This window comes from Corvus hawaiiensis, chromosome 2 (assembly GCF_020740725.1).
Source record: "Corvus hawaiiensis isolate bCorHaw1 chromosome 2, bCorHaw1.pri.cur, whole genome shotgun sequence".
Taxonomy (NCBI): Eukaryota; Metazoa; Chordata; class Aves; order Passeriformes; family Corvidae; genus Corvus; species Corvus hawaiiensis.
In genome coordinates, this window is record NC_063214.1 from 115,102,708 (window position 1) to 115,130,217 (window position 27,510).

General features: G+C 46.1%; 1 protein-coding gene and 1 long non-coding RNA gene across 2 annotated transcripts in view; one reads left to right on the forward strand and one right to left on the reverse strand.

The window, feature by feature from the left end:
- TSPAN7 (tetraspanin 7) overlaps positions 1-6,219 on the forward strand; it is an 84,893-nt gene extending 78,674 nt beyond the window's left edge. Inside the window, exons 7-8 of the mRNA XM_048289174.1 lie at positions 4,702-4,774; positions 5,094-6,219. Coding sequence (XP_048145131.1) covers positions 4,702-4,770 — 69 coding nt within the window. The 3' untranslated portion in view covers positions 4,771-4,774; positions 5,094-6,219. The remainder of the gene's footprint in view (positions 1-4,701; positions 4,775-5,093) is intronic.
- A 1,381-nt stretch (positions 6,220-7,600) lies between these two features.
- The window catches only part of LOC125318478, a 30,780-nt gene continuing 10,870 nt past the window's right edge, over positions 7,601-27,510 (reverse strand). Inside the window, exons 2-3 of the long non-coding RNA XR_007200373.1 lie at positions 12,018-12,124; positions 7,601-9,009 (exon numbers count right to left, since the gene is read on the reverse strand). This is a non-coding gene — a long non-coding RNA (uncharacterized LOC125318478). The remainder of the gene's footprint in view (positions 9,010-12,017; positions 12,125-27,510) is intronic.

Here is a 27,510-nt window from a genome sequence, read left to right on the forward strand (position 1 = left end):
GCATGCTCAAGGGCCTTTCCTTCACATGATTTGTTAGGTGTTGAGTAGCACGGGGAATGTGCTGATGCCCAGAAATAGGGAAGGTTGATGTAATGGCACTGCAAATCTTACAGGCCTGGCACAGACCTCCCCATCAAAGTCAAGAGTTTTTATAAAAAACACTGTTTTGCTGACCTTGTCTGCTCTCCTTCTCGGGTTTGAAATAATATCAATAAAATAAATTTTGATTGGTTTTGGACTTGGACTTGAATGCCAATGGTGACTTCCAGCTGGAATAATTTCAGTTTAGCAGGTGCTCTTCAGAGCTGAGAAATGGTTGCTGTGTTGTGCCCAACAGAGAATAAAATTATGCAACTGCATAGATGATGGAGAGCTGTGCCTAGAAAAAAATACAGTGCAGGCATTGGCTTAAGGAATGCAAGAGACACTGGAGGGGTTTATAGATTGTGAGTAGGGGAGACTCAGTGCAGTGTTAAGGCCACATTATTCCCTTTGTGCTCAAGGACTGGAAATCAGGTGCTCTCCACATGCTCCAAACAAGTTGTTGGGCATATACAGTTCCCATCATTCCAAGATACATTCCCAGGCAGCCATGGACCCTGTCTACTGTGAAACATCCACCTGCCCTCTTTACTGTCAGCATTAATGTGAGTGGCTCTGCCTGAACGTGGACGCAGTTCTGGTGCAGACATCACCCACCTTGTCTGCTACAACTCCTCCCTGAGCACAGGCAGGCAGGCTGGGACTTGCTCAGGGGTTAGGGAGTGGGATCCACATCAAGATCCAGTATGTGACTTGAAATCTGGTCTAAGACTGGATTGTTTCTAAAGACTGAGCAGCATGGATTCAGTGTGAAGGTAGGCCCTGTGACAGAGGCACACCATGGCACAGGAGGCTGACTCAAGTAAGTGACATGTGGCATAGAAAATACTCTCTTCTAAAATAGAGCCAGAGAACCTACATGCTTGGAGATTTGCATTTTGAGAATATGGGAAGGTATTGAGCTAAAAAATTATTCCTGATGAATGGAAACCACCCCCCCCCAGCTGTAGCTTACCTGATGTGCTGATGAATTCCAAGTTACTTCAACACATTTCTATTTATAGAAATTCTCCTAAAGAATGAAAAATGGTGATGACACCAAGACCCAAAATAAAATAGAAATTCAAATTGCAATTCATTTTCTTTCTCTTCAGTACAATAAGGTGTGACAAATATGTCATTTAGAACAGCTTCCAGTCATTGGTAACTCCTACAGAATAACTGTATTAAAAAGCCAGCTATTACGTGTACAGTAGGGATAAGACTGCTAGGAAATTGCTGTGGGTGGTTTTCAGCGGTCAGAACTAAGATGTGCCTGAGATTACTCCTAGAAACCATGGAGAGATGAAGAAATTTACTGTATTCTGCTTGCTGGAATGAGCTGTGGCCAACAGGATGGTAGTATAGGAGACACACCTGAGGGGCGTGGGTTTCCCAGTTGTCTAAACCAAAGAATTTGTCAGCATTTTCAAGCCTCCTCTTGCAACACCAGGGTATGGAAAACTCTATTCTTTCCATAAAATAGCTCAGAAGACCAAGATAATCTTAGGAAAAAAGGGGAGAAAAGAAAAAAGTGAGAGAGAACACAAATGCAGAACCAAGTCTGGCATTTAGCACTCAAAAATCAAGACAGTAAAATAAAATAAATGGATAAGTGGATAAAAGTTGAGATGGGGCATTTGAGAGGCAATGGGGGCACAGGGAAATGAATGCAGCTCCCAGCAGCAGTTTCTTTGTGGGAATCCTTTAATGCCAATTCTTCTGGTCTTTCAAAGGAGCTGCGGGAACCTGGTGCACAATAGGATAAGGGGCTTCCTCCTGCCTGAAGAGCAGAGGAGGCAAGTGATGGAACAAATGCAGAGAGCAAGGCAGGGTGGAGAGTGTTCATTTGTGCTGCACAATCTGGGAGCCTCCAGCCTGACTTAAATGCAGAGGGCTGTAGTTATGCCTGTAATGAAAGAGCACCATGAAGAAACTTCAGCAACTCAGTACAATATTGCCTCTTCTTGGCTCCAGGAGGCACAGTGCTCTCATGGTTAAATGTGGAAGTCCACACATCGAAAAAACCACATGTTTTTATATGCGTTCAAAGTATTTCAAAATAGTTATTACAGCTCTGCTATGTCCTGGTAATACTTACAAATGCTGAATAAAATGTGTATGTAAGGGCTTGATATGCATGCCATTGTTTTTGAAATACAAAGTTAAATATTAGGTGACTATAACCACTTAAATGCCTAAACCAGCCTAAGATCAGAGCCAAGAATCACTAAGTGGGCCAAAGATCATAAGGATACATTCATGAGTAATCTGCCATTTGTCTTAGGAGTGAGTTGAGTAAAACAAAACATTGTTACATGCCTGCAGATGCCACAAAATTCAGACACACTGATTCTTAGAGTTGCAGGCTGCCCAGGACAGAAGAATCCTTAATTGAAGGTAGCAAGGGAGGTCTGCTCCAGCTGAATGGGGAAAGAAAAGCCTGTGGCTTCCTATTTGTACAGACTACAGCATCTTTCCCCTTGTGAACCTGATACAAGCAGCAGATTGTGGTTGAGAAGAACAGTGGCTGTAATCTGGGTGCTTGTGATGGGGAAAAATAAACAAACAACTTCAATGTACTTATATTCTTGGCCATTTTAGGATGAGAGAGGAATTTATTAGGGTCTGGGCTGGAATTTGGTCAGGGAAAAGAATTTGGATGAAATACAGTGTGAAGTTCATCTTAGTGAAAAATGCAGTAAGGCAGAGAAGTAACTTCTGAGCCCAGCCAAGGAAGGTGAGGAAAGACTGGGAGTCACCACAAGCACAGCAAAGCGACAGTGAGGAGGTGGGACAGGGCCACCCAGAGGCACTCTGTTTGGCCTGTCAAGAGCATGGAGAAGTACATACCACTGTCCAAAACAGAAATCTCGTTCTCCAAAATTGAACTGAGCTAAAGAACAGTGCATCAGTCAGCTGCAGGAGTGTCATGTAACCTGTAGCATGTGGTTGGTTTTCAGCAACATCTTCAGCAACTGATTAAATCCTCATTAAATCAGGGACAGGAGTATTTAAGCATGGAATCCAAAGCCCAGCTAGACAATGCTGGCATCCTCATTGTTGCTGGTCCATTTCCTGCCTTAACACCTGCCTAGAGAAGTTGAGTAGAAAAGGCAACAATATGGCTAAAATGTCTTCTTGGTATCAAGTGAAATTTTCAGAGGAGGGTGTTCAGCACCCACATCTCTTTTGGCAACTGAAAACAGCCCCTGGACCCTTTGGTTTTTATTGGAGGTTGCTCAGGACGTGGTACCTGTGCCCCACATCTAGTTATAACCAAGGCAGTGTCATCCTTGATGCCAAAATCAGGGGTGCATGTCGGGAACAGGAGGGTTCAGTCTGCTTTTAAATGTGACTCTGTGCCCTTTTGAAATTCTCCAAACAGCTCTGGTGGACACTGAAACAGGAAAAGGAGCAAATTTCTGGCGAAAGAAATGTGGCCTGACAAGGACTGTGACATCTCAGAGGCAGGAAACAGTTTATCCAAATTTGAGTTACCCTGGCTTGGCCTTGCTCTGGGCTTGCCCAAATCAAGCAGTTGCCTGGTACACAGGATGTGTATTTTGATGATGATTGTGGTAACAGGGAGCACTGCCTGGTCTAGGGGAAGGGCCACACAATCCCAAGGAATGAAATAGGAGGAGTCAGTTTGGATGAGCAGCCAGCCAGTCATACCTGGGCACACTCTGCAGGCTCTGAGGAGACTCTGCTGCTGCCAAAAGGTTGTGATCCCCCTCGCCATGTGCTCTGCCCGCAGCAGCAGGAGACAGGCAGAGGTGGTATGTGTGGGCTCAGCCAGAGGCACAGTGACAGCCCGTGCTGGGAGCCAGGTCCAGGGAAGCCTTGTCCATCACCAGACACAACCTTATGGCCTCATCTCCTTAGCCAGGGATGAGCTGTAACAGTCTGGATATGCTCAGGAGTTAATTAATTGACCAACCCCAATGAGAAAAGCACGTTTGAATTATTTACAGCATATTAACACTGTTGGCACACACAGGAAACACTAAGAAACTGCAGTAGACAAAACATTGAAAAGACTGAGTGCTTATTGACGAGCAGAAGCCTGGGATCTGTTTTCAATAATCTGAGTGACAGCCAAGGGAATAGTGAATGACTTTTTTAAAATTTATTTCCAGATTTATCGCACTCATTTCTACAGTGCTGCATCGCTTGTAGAGGAAGCATAACCACTCTGGGACACCAGGAAGCTTTTCCCTGGCACAGTGATAAAGAAGTTAAAGGCACCAGCTCTCAGGGCTGATGGGTGTTGGTGAGGGACCCAGGTGGAGCTTGCGAATGAAACACAGCCTGTAACGTGCTGATACCCCCAGCAGTTTATTCATCCACATCTGGCTTGGCCAGGCATTGACATTGGGATTGAAAAATACCAAAAAGTCATGCTGCCTGTCAAATAAACGATAAAAATCAAGAGGAAGATCTGACAAAGAAAGATGAGAGATTTTAATGCTGTTTTTTTGATTAGAGCGGTCCTTAAAATAGGGCATAAATACAGTGTGCATAATAACTCCAGAACAAGAAATACTTGTTTACAAATGCTTTGCACTGATGTAATTTAACTGAAATTCTATTCTGTCTCTCTCTTGTCTGGAACAGTTGATCGGGATGCTGCTGGCATGCTGTCTGTCCCGGTTTATTACTGCTAACCAGTACGAGATGGTGTAACAAGGTGAGCTTTTCCCGTTTTCCAGGTGGTAAAGCTACAAAAGCCTTGGTATGTTGTGGCTGCGCTGCTTCTGCTGAAGACAGCGAGCAAGTTTTACATTCTGAGCATCTTCATTGAGAATTAAGCCTTTCCGTGGGCTTCTTTGCTTTGGGACTTTCATCCCAATATTGAGGGGGGGGAGGCAAACGCAGTGCTGATTTTTGTCCTTTCACTTTTCACGAAAAGAGAGAACAGAACACGTGTTGTGAATACTGTTAGCAATCAAAGCAACCCACTTGTTGGCTCTTTTTTTTTTTTTTTTTCCATCCTCCCCTCTCTCCAGTCTTTCAAGAAGTGTGAAGTCCAGAGCCTGTGTGAAGACCAGGAGCTGCAGAATTGGAGAAAGACTGACATGAATGTTCTAGCACACACTGTCTCTCGCACGCACGCACGCACACCCCCACGAGCAAGCCCGTGTGCGCGCACACTCGCACCCCACCTCCCGAACTGTCCCATGCGTAGTGTCCCATTCTGTGAAGTTCCACGGTGCCACCGAGAGCGGCCGGGTCCCCTCGGCCTCCAGAGCCAGACCCCACCCCCGCGGCTCAGCGTAGGAAGGCACCGCCTGTATGTTCTTGGTCACACAGTAGTTGCATCGTAAGTTAACAAAGGTAACTCATTAACAGCATTGATCGGGCTGTGCATGTAGTGACTGGAGGGCATAATTAGCCTTTCACCATGGTTAATAAGTGTTGCACACATTCATATAAACCGGTATATGAAATATATATTCTTTTGGTTTTATCTTAATTTCTCATTTTGTTTATTGCTTTACTAAGGTTTCCATCCTTTCCCCTTTCCCTGCGCCTGTCCCCCTTTCCCCAAAAACAAAGGAATCAGTAACATAACATACAGATACTTGAAAATGATGTTAAAATGTTGTGCTTGAAGGGAACTGTTATTCCTGATGTTCTTCTACATCTTTGATTCTTACTCAGTGTTGTATGCCTAGTGCGTATCCCGGTAGGCTTTGTCTAGTGCATTTTGCCTCGGAACCTGATCCTGTGTAATACTGTTATTAAGCTGTGTTGTTGCTTACTGTGAAGGCAGAAATTTTTGCTCCCTTTATTTTTATTACGTAGTTATGAACTAATTGAACTGTGCTGTACTGCGGCCTTCATACTTTTTTCCTGTTCTTTCTTCTTTTCCTTTCTTTTTGCATTGAGGTTGCAGCCACCAAATACATTGTTGAATCAAATCGAAATAAAGACACAGACACAAAAAAAAAAAAAAATCACAAAAAAAACCAGGCATATGAAATATTTTTGGGGGAAAGCAAAAGTTTAAAACCTTTTTAAAAAAAAATAGGACTTTTTTAATAATGCCTCTGTCTAGCATGCCAACGAGAATGCATTGATATTGTGAGTATTTGTGATATACGTATTAATAAATGGAACCATTACAGATTTCTAGCTGCTTCCTTCTCATTCTTTAGTTATAAGAAAACTTTTTTTGGGAGGGGGGAAAGTGAAAGTGAGACACCTGCGCACAGCCTGGCATGACATGTCTTTACGCATTTTTTAACTAATGTGGTTGTGACAGAAAAATGTTACTACACTGGGAAAGAAGAAAAAAAAAAAAAAAGAGAAAGAGCTGGAATTGTTTCAAAACTCCAAGAAAAACCTTCCACAGCTGGTTTCACCATGTGACAAATACATACCCTCTGCTTTGCAATTTTTCTTCTTGTTACTGTTAAAAATCGGCAGTGTTTAATTATCCCATCCTTAGTGCTGTGAGTGATTTTGGCATTAAGCATTTCTCTCTTGATTTTGGTGAGAAAGGGGAGAAGAGAGCTTTGGGGTTGAGGGTTGGCTCGTGCAAAGGCAGACACTCATCTCTTTCTCACTTGAATAAGTGAAATGTCACAGATCTGACAGAAAAACTGGTTTAAACCTGCGAATTTTGGGCCAAGCCCTTAGCTTGGCAGTGTTGACTGAGAGGAGAGAAGTCCTGGACCCTTCTGTTGAGGAGGAGCTGTGCAGCACCTGTGTCCCCACAGCCCATGCAGCTGCTGGAGTCCCAGTCCTTCCTCTGTCTGTCTGTCCATCCATCAGTGCCACCTACCCAGTTACTGCAACCCCCTGCCCAGGAGGGGCTGCCCTGCCTGGTGCCTCCAGCATCAGGTCCTGGTGAACCTCTGACTGGTGCTGGTGTGGTCAGTGCACTCCCACGCACTGCTCTAAAAGGGCTCACAGCCACATGGGCAAAAAGGTGCCAGCATGTCTTAAAAATCCCCGTAGCATCCTCTTCGACTTTATTCAGAGAGCACTTCCAGAGCAGGAAAGAGAAAAAGAGCTTTGCAAATAGAAGAGGAATCTGGTCCCCAAATTTAAACCTGCCCTCAGTAAAACATCAGCCGTGAGGGAGTGACATCTTTAAAGGTGGAGATGCCAAGACAGGTCCTGCATCTATGCTGGGCAGCCAAGCAGGACTGTGCTGAGGACAAAGCCACTGGGCAGGCCACAGCACTCACATTTGCAGTCTCTTCTGAGGGCTTAAGAACAGTCACAGCCGCTTGCTCGGTTGCTGGGGCTACGCGATGCTGGAGCGATGCCTTTCTCCTGTAGGCACAGGATGTTCACAGAGCGATGTTTTTCCATACCAGAAAGAACTGGCCCACCAGCTGCCCCAGTTTCCTTCCCCTGTTCACTCCCGGGCAGGTCTCCCCTTGCCCCACGGAGGGGAGGGAGGTGGGTGAGGCTGCTGCCTCCTCCTTCAGGAGCCACCAGTGACCCTCCGGAGTGGAAAAGCCCCAGCCTCTCCTCGGTTTTCTTTCTTTCCCCCCCCCCCCCCCCCCTTTTCATTTTCCTGAAAGAAAGAGCTGTTTGTGCCAAGATCTGTTCCTTTTGAAGATGCTGATGTTGGGTGACAGGTCAGCAGGCCCCCAAACGTGCCTGTCCCCATTCAGTAAGGCATGTGCTCAGCTTTAAGGCGTAAGCGCTGAATCAAGTCCATTCAGCAAAGCCCTTTAGTGCGTGGTCGATTGTTTCCCTCAGCGCAGCACCACTCCTGCTTTTATGGGGTAGGTGTGTTAATTGGGCTCTTGGCAGCTTCCCTGAAGAGGATCCGGCTGGTGAAGGAACTGCCAGGGGCTTCCCTGCCGAAATCCCCCTGGCTCGGGCTGGGACCACACAGGCTGCGCTGGCTGGCACCGCAGCATCCCCTGCTCTGGGTGGAGCATCCCCGCGCTCCCTTCCGTTCCTCCCTCTGGAGGAAGAAGTGGGGGAGTTGAGTAGGAAACGAAGCCGGAGCTGCCGAGAACGGGTCAGTGTCAGCCGGGCACAGATGCGCAGGATTTTCCTTCCAGAGGTGGAGCTGCCACGGGTCTTTGCCTCAGGGGCTGAGGTCCCTCTGCTCCCTCTGGTATGAACTGAATGAGCAGCAGAGGAATCGGGCTCCTGCTGTGCCGGGCTGGCTCTGGCTGCCTGATCCCTCCATGAGCACGTTGTGTTTCGTGCAATTACTGAACCAACTGGGCCAAAGAGAGGTGGGCAGGTTTAGGAGTCAAAGCAAATTATGGGGCAACTAGATGAGTCCCAGCAGGGGTGGGAGGAATGGGGCATGGCTGGAGGTCGAGGAGAGTGGGGCATCATAGAATCATTTAGGAGGGTAAAGACCTCTGAGTCCAACTGTTACCCCAGCACTGCCGAATCCACCAGCAGATGAAGCAGGACTCCGGGAGGAAGAAGAAGGGGCACTACCTTGCTTCGGTCCCAGTGAGCTGCCAGCTTGGTTTGGCTGTAAGGTGGTCCAGCAGCCTTAGCTGATGTGTGTCCTGTCCTGAGCTGCATCCCAGGACTTGTTTCTGCTGAGGAGGACAGCCCTGAGCCCTGCCAAGAGGACAGTCTGTTGCTGTGAAGGTGATGCTCCACGGTGTCAGCGAGCTATGGCACCTCTGTGGAGGCCTTGCTGGCTGCTGCCATCCTTGGGCGAGCAACTCTGCAGAGGAGACTGGCTTTGCTTACACGAGTTCAGGCTGGTGGAGGACCCAGTGCAGCCCCTAAGATGATTTTGTCTTCTGTGACTCTTCCCTTGACTTTAGTGGCTCATTACCATTGAAGATAATTTGAAGGCTAGGAAATTAATTTGCTGCCAGCCGAGACCCTTGCATAAAATACCTGACATCCTGCTGGAGGGGAAGGATTGATCAGGATGTCAGACTTCTACCAGAGCTGAGTGAGGGCTGCTTCAGTATGAACCTGTATCATAAAAATAAAAATCCTCATGATTTGACACAAGAAATGACACTTCTCTGTTTTGTAAGTAAAAGTGTTTTGCCCTCCAAACATGTGAAGTATGGTCAGCTTTCTGCAAGCTGTTCTTGCCAGCTTGGCCTGATTTTGATGAAAAAAAGCTGTTGCTTTTGCCTTTTTCTTGTCATTGCACCTGTTCCTGTTGCAACCGGGAAACATTTTATTCAAAAGTCATTTCAGTTTTGTCCAGCATGACTGGAGATATTGGGTATGTGCAAGCTCATTAAAAGCAAGCTGTGCTGAGGCAGCAAGTCCTCACGCTCTGGAGTCTGTTCTGCTCCCTGGTAGCTGCAGTGTGGTTATTTTTGGTGTCTGGAGCTGTCTGTAGGTGACACCGAGGACCTATTTTAGATTGTGGTCCTCCTGTGTAATCAATAACTGGGGAGTGTACATTACAGACACAAAACATCCAGGCCAGGTTGGCTGGGGCACTCTGCAGCCTCATCCAAGGGGAAGGTGTCCCTGCCCATGGTAGGGGGGGTTGGAACAAGATGATCTTTAAGGTCTCTTCCAAGCCAAATAATTCTGTAATTCTGTGATTCTATCCCCGGTGCACTATGCAACAGTGCAACTCCAAACCTTCCCAAAGCAACTACTAAATCACCTGAATGCTATTTTTTATTCACCATACTTGGCCAAGACTTGCAGAAGCAGTAGATTCCAGGCAACCCCTGGAGGTATTCCCAGAATGCTTTCAGAAAGTGCCAAACGACCAATTTTTTGTTAATCCAGCCCTCTCAAAACCTCTCAGGGCAGTGAGAAAAGTAATTTCTGAAAGCCCTGTCTGTTCTTAAAATGGAGATCATTCAACCATCATTCAATGTTAAAAAACATTAATATTTTTTAAACTGTGATTTCCAGGGGGAAAGACAGCTTTCTGGCTTGCAGAGGGCATGGTTTGTGGGCTTTATCTTCTTGAGAATCAGAAACCATGATGTGAGAGAAGACTGATGCCCCGTAGAACTGCTAGGGTGGGATAGGAGAAGAAAAAAGAGAGAAAAAAAACCCAAAAAGCATTTTTCTCCAGTCAGAGGTGTTGGAAATGGGAAGTAGTTCAATCTGATGGTGTGCCTGACAGTAGCTCCAAGGTAAGTAGGCTCAGCAGCCCAGGTCTGCAGCCACAGGGTCTGAGGTCTGGTCTGGAGGGGACTGTTGCCTACCAGGACACCTCTTACATTCCCTGGGTATTTTGTGGGAGTCTGTAGGTGTCAGACTGCTAGAAACTACTGCAGTGCACATCCAGTGAAATTCCTGGCCAGCATCAACCCATGGCACCTCCTGAGGCTTTGCAGGAGCATTTGGACCCTGGCAGTTTCCCACTCTGCCTCTCACAGGCTGACTGTACTTCTGTGGAAGTATTTATAAGTTACTGCTTGCTCAAAAGAACTGAAAGGACTTGGTCAGTGCTTATGTTGATTTTTTGGTACCTTCAGCCCTGTAGTTATTGATATTAAATAAAAGCAAACAAATGATTATCCAGAATTTTCTTCATCCTGGAGTGCAGTGTTACCCAAAGATCAGGGGAATGGGTTTTCCTCCCAAGCATAGGAACTGTTACACTGACCTCATGGGTAATTGCTGCTCCTTTTGCCTTCATGCAGTCCTGGTGCTTGCAGGGCCAGGGATTGCCTTGTTCCTGCAGGCAAGGTGGAATTCAGCTCTGTAGGGAACCTGCCTGAGCCTTGTGCATTCGCTCTGCACTGCCAGCGCCAAGGCCTGCCAGAATCAATGCTGTGCCTCGGGGGACTATGGAAAACAGGTCTCCACTTGCTCCATGGAAGCATGAGGCAGCAGGAAGGTGTGAGACCCAGAAAATCCTGGCCTGCATCACAGCAGGCTCGAGCACTGAGCTGAGCATAGACTGGCACGGTCCACTGGTCTTTGTAATGGTGGGGTTTCCTCCCCACGCTTATCTGGATAACCTAGCTGTTTCCAGCTTCTTTGGACTATGCATTTTAAGCATTACAATATGAGAGGGAAATCAAAACCCAATCAAAATTATCTCTATGAGACCCATTCAATAAATAGTTATTGGCAATTAACACAGATTTTTTTTATAAAGAAGTAATTAGCCCTCCTGCCCTGAGCATTAATGAATGCTTTTCATTACACCCTAAGGGGTAGTCAACCCGATAATAATCCACTTCAACATGAATGTTGTTATAAAACAACGTTGTTTGACAACAGAGACAGCAGGACAGTCACAAACAGGAGTCAAGCCTGCTCTGGTGAGCACTGGAGCTGGTTGCTTAAAAATGAAAGATCATTAATAATTTGCTTGGATTGGTGCTATAGACTTGTATTCTTACTCATAAAGGAGATGAAGCAACGGATACAAAAAACAGGGTCTCATTTTTCCCTGGCTGCAAAGCTGAGAAAGCCAATGGAGATGCAGCAGTGCTGGCCACAACCTCGTATTGATGGTGCCTGTAGGGCCTGGCAGGGCGGAACAGGACTCCTCTGTGTGGTTGTCTGGAGGCAGTGATTTTATGGTCTGGAGGTGTTTGGCAGCCAAATGGCAGAGGGTTGTGTGTCTCTGCAGTCTCCACTGCTTAACCCTTTGGCACTACAGGGAATGAGCGCCAGGCTACAGCACCCCTTCCCCTATGCTCCTGTTTGATTGTTGGCATTTTCTAGTGAGGAGTGTGTTAGTGCAGATGCAAAAATCACATTGAATTCTCAATTCAGTGGCTCTCCTGCTCTGACAGCCCATCACAGCCACCTGGTTCTGCTCAGGGTGGTGAGCACAGCACGGGCAGGGCTCTCTCTCGGAGGAAAGCCCTCACAGACTAAACAGATGAACCAACAGTTTCCCTTCCCCTGCCCTGGGAACATCCTTGCTGCTCCCCTCTGACCCCCCTGCAGCCCTTGCTCAGCCCGGGTCTGGTGGGAACCCCAGCTGCCACTGCTTCCTGCAGCCAGCCTACAAAGGCATCCCTGTTACATTTACAAACCTGAGGATTCAGGTGAACAGCTGGATCCTCCCCTCCAAGCTGGGCTGTCAAATCAGGAAGAAGTGGTCCAGGATGATGCTGGGGAGCTTGGTCCCTAGGGCTTTACCCTGTGGAAAGACAGTCGGTAAGGGGAGGTCTAATTAAAGAGGCCAACAGCACATTTGCACGCTGCTGGAAAGATCTTCCTTGCCCACTCTTCCCCCTGCTATTTCACACGTTTTCTGGGGAGCCCATTCTCACTCCAGCCTCTCCTCCTTTGCAGTTATCCCTGTGCTCTCCTGGGAAGCGGGGACAGTCCACCCCACAGTGCAGATGAGGACTGCTAGGAGATGGTGCCGCAGCCCCTGGGACAACGTGTGACACTGGAGTCAGGGGTGGCAGCCGGCTCTGGAGCCAACCCAGGCTTTAATAGGCAGCTTTGCCAAATGCCTCCGTGGTGGCCATGTCTCGGCTGCTGCTCCAGGCTGCGTGCAGAGAGAGGAACCCCTCGGGTGAGCAGGAATTGTGATGATTGCTCAGCCTGCAGCGTGGGGCTGCCCGCAGGCCGTGGGGCGGGATCAGAGCACTGCATCCCTGGATATGTCAAGGGAATTCAGTCCTGCCAAGGAGCTAAAGCTGCAGGTGTAAGGGTAGGAACAAACAAGGGCAGAAGACTCGACGATCCTTGCGGGTCCCTTCCAGCTCGGAATATTCCATGAAAAAAAAAGAAGGTTATTAGGCAGCGTGAAGGCTGTTGGGATCAGTGCAATGAGCACAGAGCTGCATTAGCCTTGCTTTAGGCAATCTCGATTTTGGCATTTCATAGATTATGGGTGCCTAATTTCACAGCTGTGAACTTCTTTGAGCACACATTTGTTCTGATGTAATTACTTCACTTCAAAAATAAAGTACATGCAGGAAAATATTTTTTTCATGTGGAACCATAACCATCCTCTGAGGACCCCTTAGCAGGGCTGCAATCCCGACATCAGCCCTCAGTGCCTGTCTCACCAGCTCTTCATGGCATGGGAAGTGGGAATGTTCAGCTCCTGGCCCAAAGGAAAAGCTGCCTAGGCTGCAGAGTCGCGGGGATTAAGGGAATGCTCCCACAGAGCATGGGGCTCCCTGGGGAGGCTGATTTCCATGCTGTGTCATGATTTTAGTATAAAGAGGAAAAAAAAGTCCCTCAGTTTAACATTCACTAGAGTTTTATTCTCTGTTATTGCTGGAAGGCTTGGCAGACCTCTAGGGAAAGTTTTACAAGGGGGAAAAACGAATTTTTTCCAATGCAGAAGTTTCCAGAATTTCAATAAGCCGTAATTAGCTTTGAAACATAAACTAGGAATCACTTAATTGCTACATTTAAAATATCTGAGATCAAGGATTACCTTTTTTGGTAATATAATGACATTTTAAATTAATGTGTCTGTATGTGCAGTTTTCGCTTTTTAGAGAGTTGCCTCTTTTTTGGTTGTTTTTTCCTTTTTTCAACAAACAAAATAAATGAAGATGTGGATTGATCTTACTAGAGAACTAAGGAAGGCAAGGGCTAGGTCTCCTATGGATTCATACAGCACTGGACTCCATATTTTCCCTCACTCACTTTCCTGCAAGACCAGGAAGGGAAATTTTTGCAGGAATAGTTGAAGCTTGTAAAAGGGAATTATCATTTAATGCCATGACAGCAACAGTGCCAAGAAATACCAACTGCTTGTATCTGCAGCCAGGACAGGTCAGACTCTGAGACATAAAGGCAGCTACAAGCTCAAAACCAGGGGGAGTTACAGGGTGAGTGTGTTTTGCGTCAGTGGGAGCTGTGACCTGGTACACAGGTGCACTTACTGAAGTGGGAGATGCTCATTAACCCTCCCTATAAATGACCTGCCCCACAAAACTCCCATTAATACAGCACTTAAGGAGCCTATCCCACAGCAAATGTAAAGCTTGGATGGCTGTTACCTGCAGGCTGCACTGGGCCAGGGTTCTCAACCCCTGGCAGCCTGCAAGGGAATCACTGTCCTGCAAAGGATGCTGCCACGGTCCTGGGGTCACACATCCAGCACCTCCTTTTCCTCCTGGTTCCCTGTCTGGATGGCTTTGCTGGGCTTTGGAAGGACAGCTGGGAACAGCAGCAGGTCAAGAGCAAAGGCTGACAGAAGAAGGACATGGACAGACTTGCTCTTTTATTTGCATTTTATCCTGCATTGAAGGTTGCACACAGCTGCCTGTCTGTCCTGGCTTCAGCTGAAGTAGAGTTAATTTTCCTAACAGTAGCTGGCACAAGTCTGTGCTCCAGATTTAGGATGAAAATAATATGGATAACACACTGGTGTTTTTAGTTTTTCCTAAGTAGTGCTTACACTAAGTCAAGGACTTTGTATTGTGTACGCCTTGTTTTTCTTGGGATTTCTCTCTCTGCCTTCTCTTTTATTTACAATTATTACTAATAGTAGTATCATTTTTGTTGTTGTTGTTATATTTTACTTTGTTTTGATTATTAATCCATCTTGACCCACAGTTAAATTTTACTTTTCTTTTCCCTGATTCTCCTCTCCATCCCCCTGGGGTGGGTGGGGAGTGAGTGAATGGTTGTTTGGTACTTAATTGCCAGCTGGGTAAAACCATTACACTATCCCAGGAGGGTTTCAAATGCTGGACACTCTGCACAGTTACAACAGTCAGGAGGTAAATTTTACCTGGGTGACAAATGAGCTGTTGTGTTTGTCATTGACTTACTTCCAAACTGGAAAATCTATGGCTGTGACGGTTCCTCAGGCTCCCTCATTCTCTCTTACCTATCAGTGTCTGGTATTTAAGAATAATTGGACTCTCTTTTTTTATAAGTAGGATACATTTTTCAAGGCCATGCTAGTCCTCTGCTGGTGGTCAAACAAGCCATGCTGAGTGCACAGGTGCCCAAAAACTCACAGCAAACTCTGTCATCTCTCTGGGGAAAAAAAAAGGCTGCTTTTAAGACATGGATTGCAACAAGGCATTACATGGAGTGGGGCTCTGAGCAACCTCACCTAGTTGAAGATGCTCCTGCTCATTGCAGGGGGATTGAACTAGATGTCCCTTCCAACCCAAACCATTCTGTGACTCTGTGGCTCTATAATTCCATGACTCCTGCTGCCTGAAGAAGGGTATATTTAGGAGGGGCAACAGGAGGTCTTTCCACCCCTAGAGCCTCATTTATCTTGTGATGGGGCTGTATCCCTCCAAAGGGCAGCAGGTGCAGGTGCAATACCCACGCTTTGCTCCAGCCTGTGATGCTCACTGTGGCACCAGCATGCCAGGGAGCAGCTGATAAATGGCCAGGGAGGGCTCATATCCCCCTCTTACACGAGTTTTGATCCCTTCCTTGGCTGGTGGTGAGCACAGTTTCACCTGGTGGTGTTATGGGGTCCCAGCACAAAAGAGACACTGAAAATTCGTCCGTTCTGCGGCACATCCACCAAAATGTCATGGGTGCAAATAGGGACTGGCCTGGCTTTTCTGCCATGCTGCAGTCAGTCCAATCCACCTGTCTAAACATGAGTCAGGCTGTGGAGGACACATCCCAGAGGCCCAGCTGCCAGGGTCCCAGTTCTAGAAGTCCCTCCCAGTCCCATGTTGGTACTGACATTGCAGTTTTCAAGACCGCATCCCAAGACCAAGCTTTTTGTAATTTCTCCGCCAATGAATGTTTTCAACGTTATGATTCCTTGAGAAAGGTGTGTGTCTGTGCCACCTGGGGAAGGTACTAGTGAGGGTGCACAGCTCTGCAGCTAAGGCATGGCCTCAAGACAGCTCAACTACCCATGGCTGATTGATTTAAATAATAAACTGAATGTATTAGTGGCAGACTAATGAACTGGCCTGTACCATCTTGAAAGTGGAAGATGGGCATGATACACCAGCCCTTCATGTCAACCATATCTTCTTCATTTTATGCAGGTTATTGAGCAGAAGATCCCATGGAAAACCCTGGACACATGTTCCAATTTATCAATGTTCATTAATTTTACCAATTACCCTTCAAAGTAAAAATACAATCAGATAAACCATGCTTACGTGAACTTCATATACTGAGTATTTTCTATAATGTAAGCATGTGGTGGCACTCACATCTGTGTATGTGTGCAAAAGACAGCTATTATGCCATTTATCATCATCATCATTATCATCATTGTATAATATACCTGTATAACTTATACTCTGATTGAAATTGAATACATTTTTTGCCTTATGGGAAGGAAGAGAATGTGGCAAGGAAAGGACAAGTTAAAAGTGTCTGGGTGCTTTTAAAGCTTATCTCTGAGACACAGCTTTCTAGGGCAGCAGAGATTTGATAGGTCACCACAGTGGTCCCAAGCACAGCTGTACCAGACACTTTGTTTGAAGTATTCCCAGTCAAAACAGTTCTCTGCTTATTCTGGACCATAAACAAGGTCAGTGCTGAGTTTCACAAGCTCAGGGTTGTTGCATCCTTGGATGTCACGGTGGAGCCACGAGGCAGAGCCCTCAGTGCAATGTAACATTGCACCTCCTGCACACCCACACAGGAGATCGAGAGGTCGCATTTCAGCTCTGCAAGCTCTGACAGTGTCCCTTTCAGCACTATTGCAACGACACCTGTTACACCACCTCTCCTCACTCCCACTTAATGTATTGTGGCACTCACAGTGGTGTTGCAACGACAGCTGACAGATTCCCTGCCTTTGCAGACCCACTCCTGTCGGATTGCAGGTGCTTGCTAATCAGATAATGCCATTGTTTTGGTGGCACTCGTGTTTGTCTCTGCTAAATGACAAGCAGGAGCCTGTATTCTGCTTTCTGGCGCTTCCCTTTCAAGCTTCACAGTCATACTTGCCATTTCACCTTCTGTGTGAATCAAAGTTGTTCTCGCAGCTTTGTGAGACGGTGGCAGCTCAATCCGGGGGATGGATGCGCGGTGGCATCCCCGGCAGCACCTGGAACCTGGCAGCCCTCATTGACCTTTCACAGAGGCAGCTCGGAAATCGATAGCAAACAAAGGGCAGTCGCCTGAAACTGGTCCCAGTTTGGTTTCTGCTGATTGATCTGGCAGCTCCACCAGGGGAAAACAAGTTATGCTGGATATCAATTATTTGTGGATCCACTCCCTTCATCTCAGGAGTGCTTTTAGTCAGAGTCCAGGGAGATAAATGAAGGAAGAGAGGACCCCTGTCTCTCCAGCAGTGGCTGTTCTGTAAACCAGCTCTTACTAATGAGTCCAGGTGTAAATGAGGTACTGCTGAAATGCACAATTAGACATGCTGATCATCAGGGGAACTTGATACTAAGATTTCTGCGCCAAACCCACAAGGTTTAAAAAGAAGATTTCTCATTATCAGGTACAAAGTTGAGGATTTAGATATTCTTCTGTTAAACAAGTTTGTTCACCAGCACCTGAAGCCCAGAACAGCTCCAGCCTCTCCCAGGCAGGAGACCATGTAGCCAGGGCTTGCTCAGGGCTCTTGTAGCAGGGCCTGAACTTTCATTCAGCTCAGGTGCCTGGGAGAAGACTTTCTAATCAAGAAAAGGTGCAATTAATAGACTGCCCTCGTGCATGAGATCAGAGCAACGAATATTAAAACTTAATAATACAATTGCCCACCTTGGCACAGATAAAGGACGTCTCATTTAGTGCAAGTTGGAAGAGCCCCTGTAGGGCAAGGCTCAGTCTCTGCCCAGAGCAGAAGATCCCTAGGTTATCTCCAGGGAAGTGTTAAGCCCAGCAGCAATTCTGAGCCCCTGTATTTCCTAGAGGGTCACTGTGTGGCACCGAGTTTCCAGCTGACTTTGGCAGTGCTTTGGACACGGAGCTGGGAAGCAGCTCCAAAATACACCCAGACTAGAGCACAGTGGGGTTGGAGGGCTGTGTGCTGTATGAGTTTACTTTGTTTACTTTAGAAATCTTACTACAGATCAGCCACCAAGCTTAAAAGATTAAATATAGGGAACATGGAAGCATGCCATGAAAAATAAATCAGATAAAGGCCTGCCTCTTGGTAGGAAAACGGGAAAGAGCACAGTTGGTGTCACTTTTTGTTGGTTTTGGTGGGGGGAGTTGAGAGCTGAGAGTAAGAAGGGAAAAACATTCCTTCAGAAATTATACATTTTACATAAACGATCTACCAAAGATCAATGTTCTGCATAAGAAGTCAGAGATTAAAAAAAATCCTACATATTTAAAACAGACTTAAAAGAAATAATTAGCCTTGTTAGCCTGGCATATTAAAGAAAGCCCATAACTTCAAACTGATCAGCTCTTGACACATCTTCATTTAGCATCCTACAGGCATGCAGAATGTCTCCTGTTGGGCTATAGAAAATAAAGATACATGGCAGCCTCTGCGTGGGTGCAGAGATCACACTGGGCAAAGCAGAAATGAATAAACACATCTGTAACGTGGTGTCCAGAAAGCCTCAAAAAGCGTGTGGCTGGAAATGCCAGAGTAAAGCAGACAGAGAAAAAGTGCACAAAAAATCCAGGGGAAAGGGGGAATCCTTTCCTGCAAGGAGTGATAACAAGACAGATTGGATGAATACTTTAAAGAGCTTCCAACCAGGAAGAATCACAAAAAGTTCAAAGCAGGAAAAACTGGGAGGTGAAGGTTAAATGTGAAGGGTCTTAACAGGAAAGATAAGAGCAACTTCAAGTGCAGTGAGAAGACAATCTGTCAAATTTTAAGGCTCTCACTTGTGAAAACATCTAGCAACAGTCATAGCTAACCACGGCCAGGCAAGCAAGCACGGGACCACAACATTCAGGAAATTTAGTAAGAAGATTAAAACTTGCCATGCCAAACTTTCCAATGAGTGACAGCTGTAGATTGGGTACCTGTCATTTAATCAACTAAAGCCAATGAACTTGACAAAGAAAAGCTGTAGGTCGTGAGATTGCATGTACCTGAGCTGTTAGGCCCGAGACCAACAGGGTGCACATCACCCAAAGCTACGACAATAGAAAGCAAAAATCCTTCCCAGAAGCAAGGGGCCAACTCCATCCATATAAATTCACAGGGCTGTTCACCAGAAACACAAGGGTATGTCATGGAAAAGATGAGCCCTGTTCTTGTCACCACCTGCAATGTTTCACAAGCCTGAAATTAAGGGATCAAAAGAAGCATTGCAGACAAAGAGTGTCAATAGTACAGCTTGTAACATACAAAATAAGAGAAAGCTCTGTAATAGTGTGCTGGTTTGGGCTGGGGTAGAGTTAAATTTCTTCACAGTAGCTGGTATGGGGCTGTGTTTTGGATTTGCTGAAAACAGTGTTGATAATACAGAGGTGTTTTTGTCATTGCTGAGCAGCATTTGCACAGCATCAAGGCCTTTTCTGCTTCTCCTACTGACATGCTGGCAAGGGGGCTGCAGGTGCAAGTGACACTGGGAGGAGACACAGCAGGGACAGCTAACCTCAAGTGACCAGAGGGATATCCTATACCATATGGCATCACGATCAGCATACAGAGCTGGGGAAAGAAGGAAGGGGGAATGTTTGGAGTGAAGTTGTTTGTCTCCCCAAGTCACCATTTTACACATGATGGAGCCGTGCTGTCCTGGGGATGGCTGAACATCTGCCCAACCATGGGAAGTGGCGCATGAATACCGTGGTTTGCTTTGCTGGCACACAAGGTTTTTGCTATTAAACTCTCTGTATCTAAATCCATGCATTTTCTAACTTTTACTCGTCTGATTCTCTCCCCCATCCCACTGGTGGGGGAGTGAGTGAGCTGCCTGGGGCTCAGCTGTCAGTTTGGATTAAACCAGAAGGAACCGCAGAGGAGACAATGAGTGGTGTTGTATTTCCCACTGATTCATTTATTAAATGCCTTTCACATTGATCCCCCCACCATGTTCCCCTGCCCCTATCCCTGGCCACTCCCTCGGGCTCTCCCTATTGGTTCCTGTACCCCAACTCCGCCCAGGGACCGCCCCTGAGCCCCTGACAAAACCCCCCTGTGCCCGGATCATGAGGTCTCTCTGCCTCTGGGGATCGCTGGGACAAGATGTGATTAAAGATCCTCTTAAACCCTTATGGAGAGACCCTTCTCGCCTCCTTCGCTGTCACTGTGTTGTAAAGCTGGTAGCTACTGGAGCAAAACCACGGAGCTGTCCAGAATGGACTACAGGAGGGCAAAAATGGTCACACTGCCCTAAGCAGCTCCACTGAACTCTCAGGGAAAGCTGCAGCTTGCTAAACTAAACCTAGCACTACAACAAGAAGGGGCACAGGAGAGGTACCAGGTCTTGTTTTGACCCTTTGGCAAGATCACAAACAGCAGGAAGAAACTCAATTCTTCCATCAATCAGTTTTTTGTCAGGATTTTATCAGCCACTGATGGACCAAGGGACACTGTAAACGAGACCTCTGGCTGGGTGTGAAGGTGAAGACACCAGCCTTGAAGAGCTCACAGCCCTCCTGCAAAGGGACAGGGACCCTTAGAAATTCCTATAGCTCGATGAAGTCCTGCTGGAGGCTCCAGCATGCACAACAGGCACAACAGCTGAGGCTGTCTTGAAATAACCTTCCAGAGTGCTCTGAGAGCCAGAAACACTTCACTGCATTATTGTCGGCACAAGGGAGTCTTCAGGAATGAAAGCGCCCATTGATGATGTGCCATGCCTGGGCAGGCAGTGATCAGAATCCCAAATCAAGGAAGACATTGAGGCAGCCAAGAAGATGCAACCCAAACCTCAGCAGAGCCAGATGTCAATCGCAGACAATTTAATTATGTCTGGAGGAGCCAACCACAAAGGTAGTAAAGCCGGCTGATTATAAGCAACAGTGAACAAGCTGACAATGAAAGGGATAAACAGAGAAATTTAAAAATTGCAAAGGAGGTTGAAGTAGGTCAGTGTGTTCACACCCAGCCATGCAACTCAAACCACTTGCTAAAGAAAGTGCATTGCTCAGATACAGAGTAATTATCACAGCTAGAGCAGTGGACATGGTCCCTTCCAAACTTACCCGTTGTGTGATTCTGAGAGCAAGGACCTGAAGCATTTACAAGCATCATCAGTATTCCTCCTCCTTCACCCTCCTACCACTGCAATCGGGCTCATGCTACAGGGCAAAATGTGGATGTAAATAAATAATAGGACTTTGCCAAGCTGTTTCAATGACTACAAAATGTTCCATGGTCTGTAGTTCCCACCTTCACAAGTGTCTATTTCATTAGGATGGCCATATTTTCACTCTTAAACTATAATCCATCAAACAATGTGACATCTGTTGATGTGCAGCACAGACTTAACATGCTTGGTGAAGCTGAGAGGATGATCAAGTGTCTCTGCCTTTGGAAAGCTGCTAATCTGAAAAAAATGGAAAGAGAACAAGATGTCCACAGGGAGAACTAAAGAGAGGAGAGGTGGTGTGTTACCCGAGAAATAGAGGCTTGAGTACCTGTAGCCTGTAGTGAGCTTTACAGCAAGGCTGGGAACCAGTTTGGACAGATGTGCCAGGCCATGTAGGTCAGTGTACATTCTTTTGATGGCCATCCCCTCACTCTGTGGCATCCTAGTATAAATTGCACCTAAACCACTACATTACAGAAAAAGACAGGGAGTAGCACCCTGGCAGGCACCCGTGAGTGCCTTTGTTAGCAGGTTGGAAGTCTGGATGAAAAATCATGTCCATTCAAAAGAGCAGCCAGCATTCCACCTGGTAATTGTCAGCATGTTCAGCTTGATGAGATACTAATGATTTGGAGAAAGCAGAAGCTTCCCATGTGAGCACGATAAGGCCTAATGTGCTGTATGCCCAGCAAAAAGGGGAGAGAGGGGAAAGAAATGCAGAGGAAATACTGTAACAGCAACAAACCCTCAAAGTACAGGACGGTGTAACTGATCCCCCCTCACGAACATTCAGTCATTTAGGGAATATGCATGAAAAGTGTGGGCACAGTATTTCCCACGATGCTGAAAAGGAAGGAGTGGAAGAGGGAGTGTGGGAAAGCACTTAGCAGTGACTCTGCTCGCTGACACTGAAACGGAGAGAAAATAGCCTGGAAGTTCCGGGGTGGACAGAGAGAAGGACCTCTGTGTCTGCCCTGAAAGGAAGTCAAGTGGGGGCTCTTCACCTCGAGGCAGCTGACTGAGGGGCTCAGATCAGGGCTGTGAAATCCCTCCTGATGCGGCTCCTCGTGGCATCCCAAGTGTTCAGCACAGCTCATGCCCAAATACCCCAGCAATGCTCCTAAGAAATAATTCGTATTGGAGGCATAGGAGATCTGTGGAGTTACACAAACAGTTTACAGACTTTTAATGTCAGGCTGTGACCACACGTTACCCACAGCTTTTTTTAAGTCCAATCTGCTGGGATTTTGTCACAGCCGGAGTATCACTGTCCTTTCCAACTACCAAAATCTGACTTCTGAAAAGGCCTCCATCTGTCTCCCATCTTACTTTAATTTACTAAGTTGTGCCATATCCCCATCTGGCTATTGGCTGGAATTTTGTTTTGTTTTGTCCCCTTGAGTTATTTAAGGAGACACAGATCTGGCTGAGTACATTAGATCATTATATGTCTCTTAAACTAGTTGTTGGATTTATTTGAATAGGGTTTAGCGAGATTAAGAATGTTTCTTTAAATTACTATAGTAGCCTACAATTTTCAAATGGTCATTTTGTCCATTATATTGATTTCTATTTAAAGGACTTTGATGTTTTTTACTGCAGTACAAAGAAGGCAGTTAAGCAATGCTCCTGTGGAAACCAACAGTTTTAGAATTTTGTTCAAGACTGAAATAACAGATGCACAAATCCCATTAAAACTCGATGGAAACTGACCTCACATGTCTGTAAGTTGCTTGAAAAGATCATTTCTAGAACTTCCAGAAGTAGCTTTACACACAGTTGGTGTTTCCTACCAAACATGCTTCATACAACTTCACATATTGTCATTTTGGGGGAAAATAATGAAAGCGCATTCCTGACACAGCGTTACTGACATGGAAAAGTGGCTCAGCCCTTCTGAAAGGTGCTTCAGTCCTTTCCTTATCTGTCTTTGTCTCTCTGAAGTGTTGCACCTCCATTTAGCTACCTGTGCTGATTGCATCAACAAGATACAGAAGGAAGCCTCAGTGCAGTTTTATCCTTCTATCTCAATGCCACCTCCAGCCACATCCATTATTTCATCCAAAAAAACCCGAAACTGAGCTTCTGTAGCTCTAAGGAGCTTTTAAGGAGCCATCCAAGATTCCTCTATCAGAGGGAAGCATTTGGATGGAGGGCTGGTTACTCAGGATCCCATCCCACTGATCCATCAGCTCCATGCCCAGACCATCACAGCTGGTGCAACACCAGCAGCTGCTGCAGGCTGTACTTGAGGTCGCTCCAGCATCTCCCGGCTGTCCTTGTGTCTCACTCAGGCAGATGGACATGCCTTATGCCACTAACTTGCTTTCATATGAACCCAAGGAAAGCTAAAGGTGTGGCACTCCTTTCTCCCTCTAAAGGTCAAGGTATTGACCCTTCTACAAGCCCACTACCCTTTGCTGTTTATGCCCATCTTCCAGGCTTTGGCCGTGCTTGGCATCGACCCTCTGGCACAGTTTGGGTCAGTGACCAAGCACTGGCTGCGTGCAGCCCCCTTCTACCCTCACTGGCACACAGGCAAGGCCTAAGATGAGCTGTCAGAAAAGAATGCTTAATTATTTGCTGCCTGTCTCCTGCACCAAGTTCTGCACAAAAACCATGGGATTTTATTCTCCTTTCTGGAGAGAAAAAGATGGGGGGGAATGAAGTACTTAGAAACCCTTTCTTTCCCAATCAAGCTTTGCCTGTCCAAATTATTTAGTCATTCACTGTGCACACTCACTGGGATAAAAGTAACAACAATAATTACAATAATAATAACACCTTAATGAAATACTGGAAAGAGAAAATAATTAATAAGTGTTATAGTACCCTTTCTGCATGTTTTCTAAATGGCAGAATTATTGTCTTTGTGCTGATGGCAGGTGAGTTCAGCCTCCCCTCAACATGTAACTACCATCAATTTTAGAATCTGTAAAGTGTAAAGTATTCAGTAATTTTTCCTCTCTGTCTCTTTGTATGCATATCCTAATACATGCAGAGACTCCACAGCTCACATTTTTGTAAGAATACAAGCAAATATCCTGCCCCAAAAGTTAAACTGAACCACAGCTCAGCAGCAATCCTTTCAAAGGCTTTTCAATGGCCTGTTCTCTGCCTTTGAACACATCTTTGGCATTCAAGTCCTCAGAAGAGAGGCATTTACTAGTTTGGATCTGAAGCATTATCTGGTGTGTGCTCTGGATGTTTTAGGATCTGTGCGATCGCACATCACTGCACATCTCATAAAATCAACATCGCTGTGCTTCTGTACTCACAGTACAACTCTGATCCAAATTCAGCTCCTTGTATTGACAGGAGATTGGCTTTGGGGTGTCTCACCTAAAATGATGCTCACAGTTTGCCCAGTCTAGCCAAAAAAACCAGGGAATAAGACATGTACTGTTTAAGTCCTGTCTTCCTTGCTTTAATATGAAAGAAACCCTGACATTTTATGACCGAGCAGGAATCTATCTGAATGTCTTTGTCTAAAATTTCCTCTCCCTCCACTGATGTGCAGTGTGTTGCAATCCATGTGATTGTCTTCATCCTATCCAAGAAGGGACTGGGCTATAGCAACACTGCAAAAAATGTAATGAATTTTGAGAGAATTACTCTGAAAGTGGAGAAAAGAAGTTGAAAACCACTTCGAGATGTAAGCTATTACATAAAAGCTCAGTTGTTATTTTTATTACTTTATTAGTCATTTTTGCTGATAATGATGGAAATGCTTGCCAGGGTTAGAGAAGGTCATCCTTTTCTAAGTCATCCTTTCTGCTGCAATACAATCTCTTTTTGAAGGCTGAAGTGTTTATCCCTCCAACTCTGCGTTGTATAACTTGAGTTTGCTAAGGAAAAAAGACTAATTCAAGCTATTTGTTGATTTTGAGTCCAGGTAACCTCAACAGTTTTTAAACTTACCACCCAGTTTTATCCAAATGTGACAGAGGGCCAAAGATGCCCAAGACAAACATTTCCTGTGGGTTGCATGAAAGCAGAAAGGTGGATGGAAAAGACCTTATTAATATTTCCAGCTGAGGGAAAGGGCACAGTGTAGGCATAACTGCTATTACACAGTACAAGTTCCTCTTAGGTGCTCAGCCTTAAGCCATGAATCTGTAGAAAACCAGGTCTGGCTGGATCTTGTCTTCAAGCACTTCTTTGTTATTCTCTCTTGATAGCAAACCAGAAAACCTCATAAGTAAAGATTTGAATTGTAGATGACAATATAGCCTGTGCTAGCATGTGAAATGAAACTTTGGTATTATTCATAGCTCACCAAGCCTACAGGGTGTGGCACGGCTTTACCCGAAAGCTGCCAGGTATTCTTTGTGGTGGCACATCTGCTGCCCTGTTTTCCTGCGCAGTGGGAGAGGCACTTGGAAAACAGCTCATTAGTTTATTATTGTTATCTTCACTCTTTCTGACTGTCTCACTCTCCAGCTTAACTCAGTCTCCTTTTGCTTTGCCTCGTCATCATCTACTTTTTAAGCTGCTTGGCACACAGTTTATGCGCTTTTCCTTTACCCAAGCAATGCCAGCTCCTCCCTATGACAAGTTCTTGGGCCTGTAAAAATGCCTGTGTGAATCCAACTGCTGAAGGAAGTTTTACATAACAAAACCAGAAATAATTTCTAAGACTCCTCTGGAAACTGGTTGCCAACAAAAAGATTGGTTTTTTCTTCTTTAAGGAAATGGTATTCAAAGTCCAAACCTGTCCCCGTTAACTTCAGTTCATGAAGCATGAGACCTTTTAGTTCTACGTGCTGGGAACTGATTGTGAGGCAGCCAGACTCACTTACCTACGCCCTCTCTATTTCAGAGGTGACTAGAATTTGTTGGAATTAAACCTAAAACGAAAAGGTTCAGCAAATATTAATTTGTACTTTATGGGAAATTAGGTTGGATTTGCATCTCAGGCATTTTTTCATATCTAGTTATAGTCTTAAAAATGTCAAAGCCTGGAAGTTTGTGGACACAGCACTCTCTAAGTGAACAGGGGGGAATTATTTCAGAGAGTAAATCAGAAATTCATACACATGAGTAAGCCCCGTGTGTCTGGACCAAAAGGCTTAGTACAGTGTTCCCATGCTTTCAGTCAACCAGCTATAATTCCTGTGACTCCAGGGCCCCCCAATAAACTGCCTGCACATCCTTTAGGGATGGCCTATGTTCACTGAAGTTTTTGACCCGATAATTTAGAAGAGTAAGTTAATGTGAGAAAATGGAAAATTTTCAGGTGAGAGGGAGGGTCTACAAAACTGATGGGATCCATTGTCAATGTCACTGAAAGGGATTCACCCATCTCTGCTCCCAAGCCTTCTCTTGTAAATCATGTCCCTCACAACTCAAAGAAGCCTCATTTGCCAAACAAGTTGAGTGGCGGCAGCAGTGCTGTGGCGGCTTTGGTTCCTTTGGTTCCTTTACAGTTTCAACCCTAAACCAGGAATGACACCAAATATCCACTCTTAGGTGGCTGCAAATCAATGAGGGAAGGGTTTCCCAGCGAGCCCCAGGCAGCTTGTGTGGCCACCAGTGATGTATCCTCTTCCCACTGCTATCGACCGCACGAAACACCCACTGCTTCTTCGAGATGCGGTTGTGCAGCCATTGCGGCACATGAAATATTGATGAGAATTAATGTTAAAAAAACCCCAAAAACAACCCAAACTGAAGTTCCTGTAATTCCAGCTGGGCGATAAAGCTGAGTTTCCGTGCGATGCTGGCCACGGGCTCTTGCAATCCGGACGCGCGGCACTAGATGGCAAAGCAGCGCCAGGTTTGGCAGCGCAGCCCGGGCTGCGCCTCCCGCCTCCCCCAGCCCCGGCCCCGGCAGCGGGGGCCGCGGGTCCGGTCCCCATGGGCACCTCGCGGAGGAGGGGCTGCGCATCCCTGCCCTGCCCTTCCGCATGCCCTGCCTCCCTCCTTCAAACCACGGCGAACCGCAGAGATCGCGCCCTAGAGATGGGATGAAGCTCATCAACACCGTAGGTGAGGGGACTGTAAGGATGCAGACGTGGCTGGTTTTCTTATTGCTTTTGCTGGCATTAGTGGTTTGCGCTGCAGTCGCCCTCAGGAGCTCGGGATCCCGTGCAAGACAAGCAGTCCTCGCTCCAACAGAGATTACACAGCAGCTGAGTGGCAAAACTTGTCTCGTCTCCTTATTGAACAAAAAGAGATTTACATTTAATAGTCCCAAGTGGAACCACCTCTCCTTTCACTCTCGTCAGTCTATGCTTTGGGTGTTTTACTGTGTGAGGGAAGCTACCACCTATGCACTTAAGGTGTGAAGTATTTTTATTAGGAGTCTGTTCTCCCTTTTCCCTTGTGTGCAGATAATACCTGTTTATGCTAAAAGGAGTTAGAGAGGGAAAGGTGGAATCTTCAGGATCAAGTTTTGCATCAAATAACCAAAATCTTTTAGGTCTAA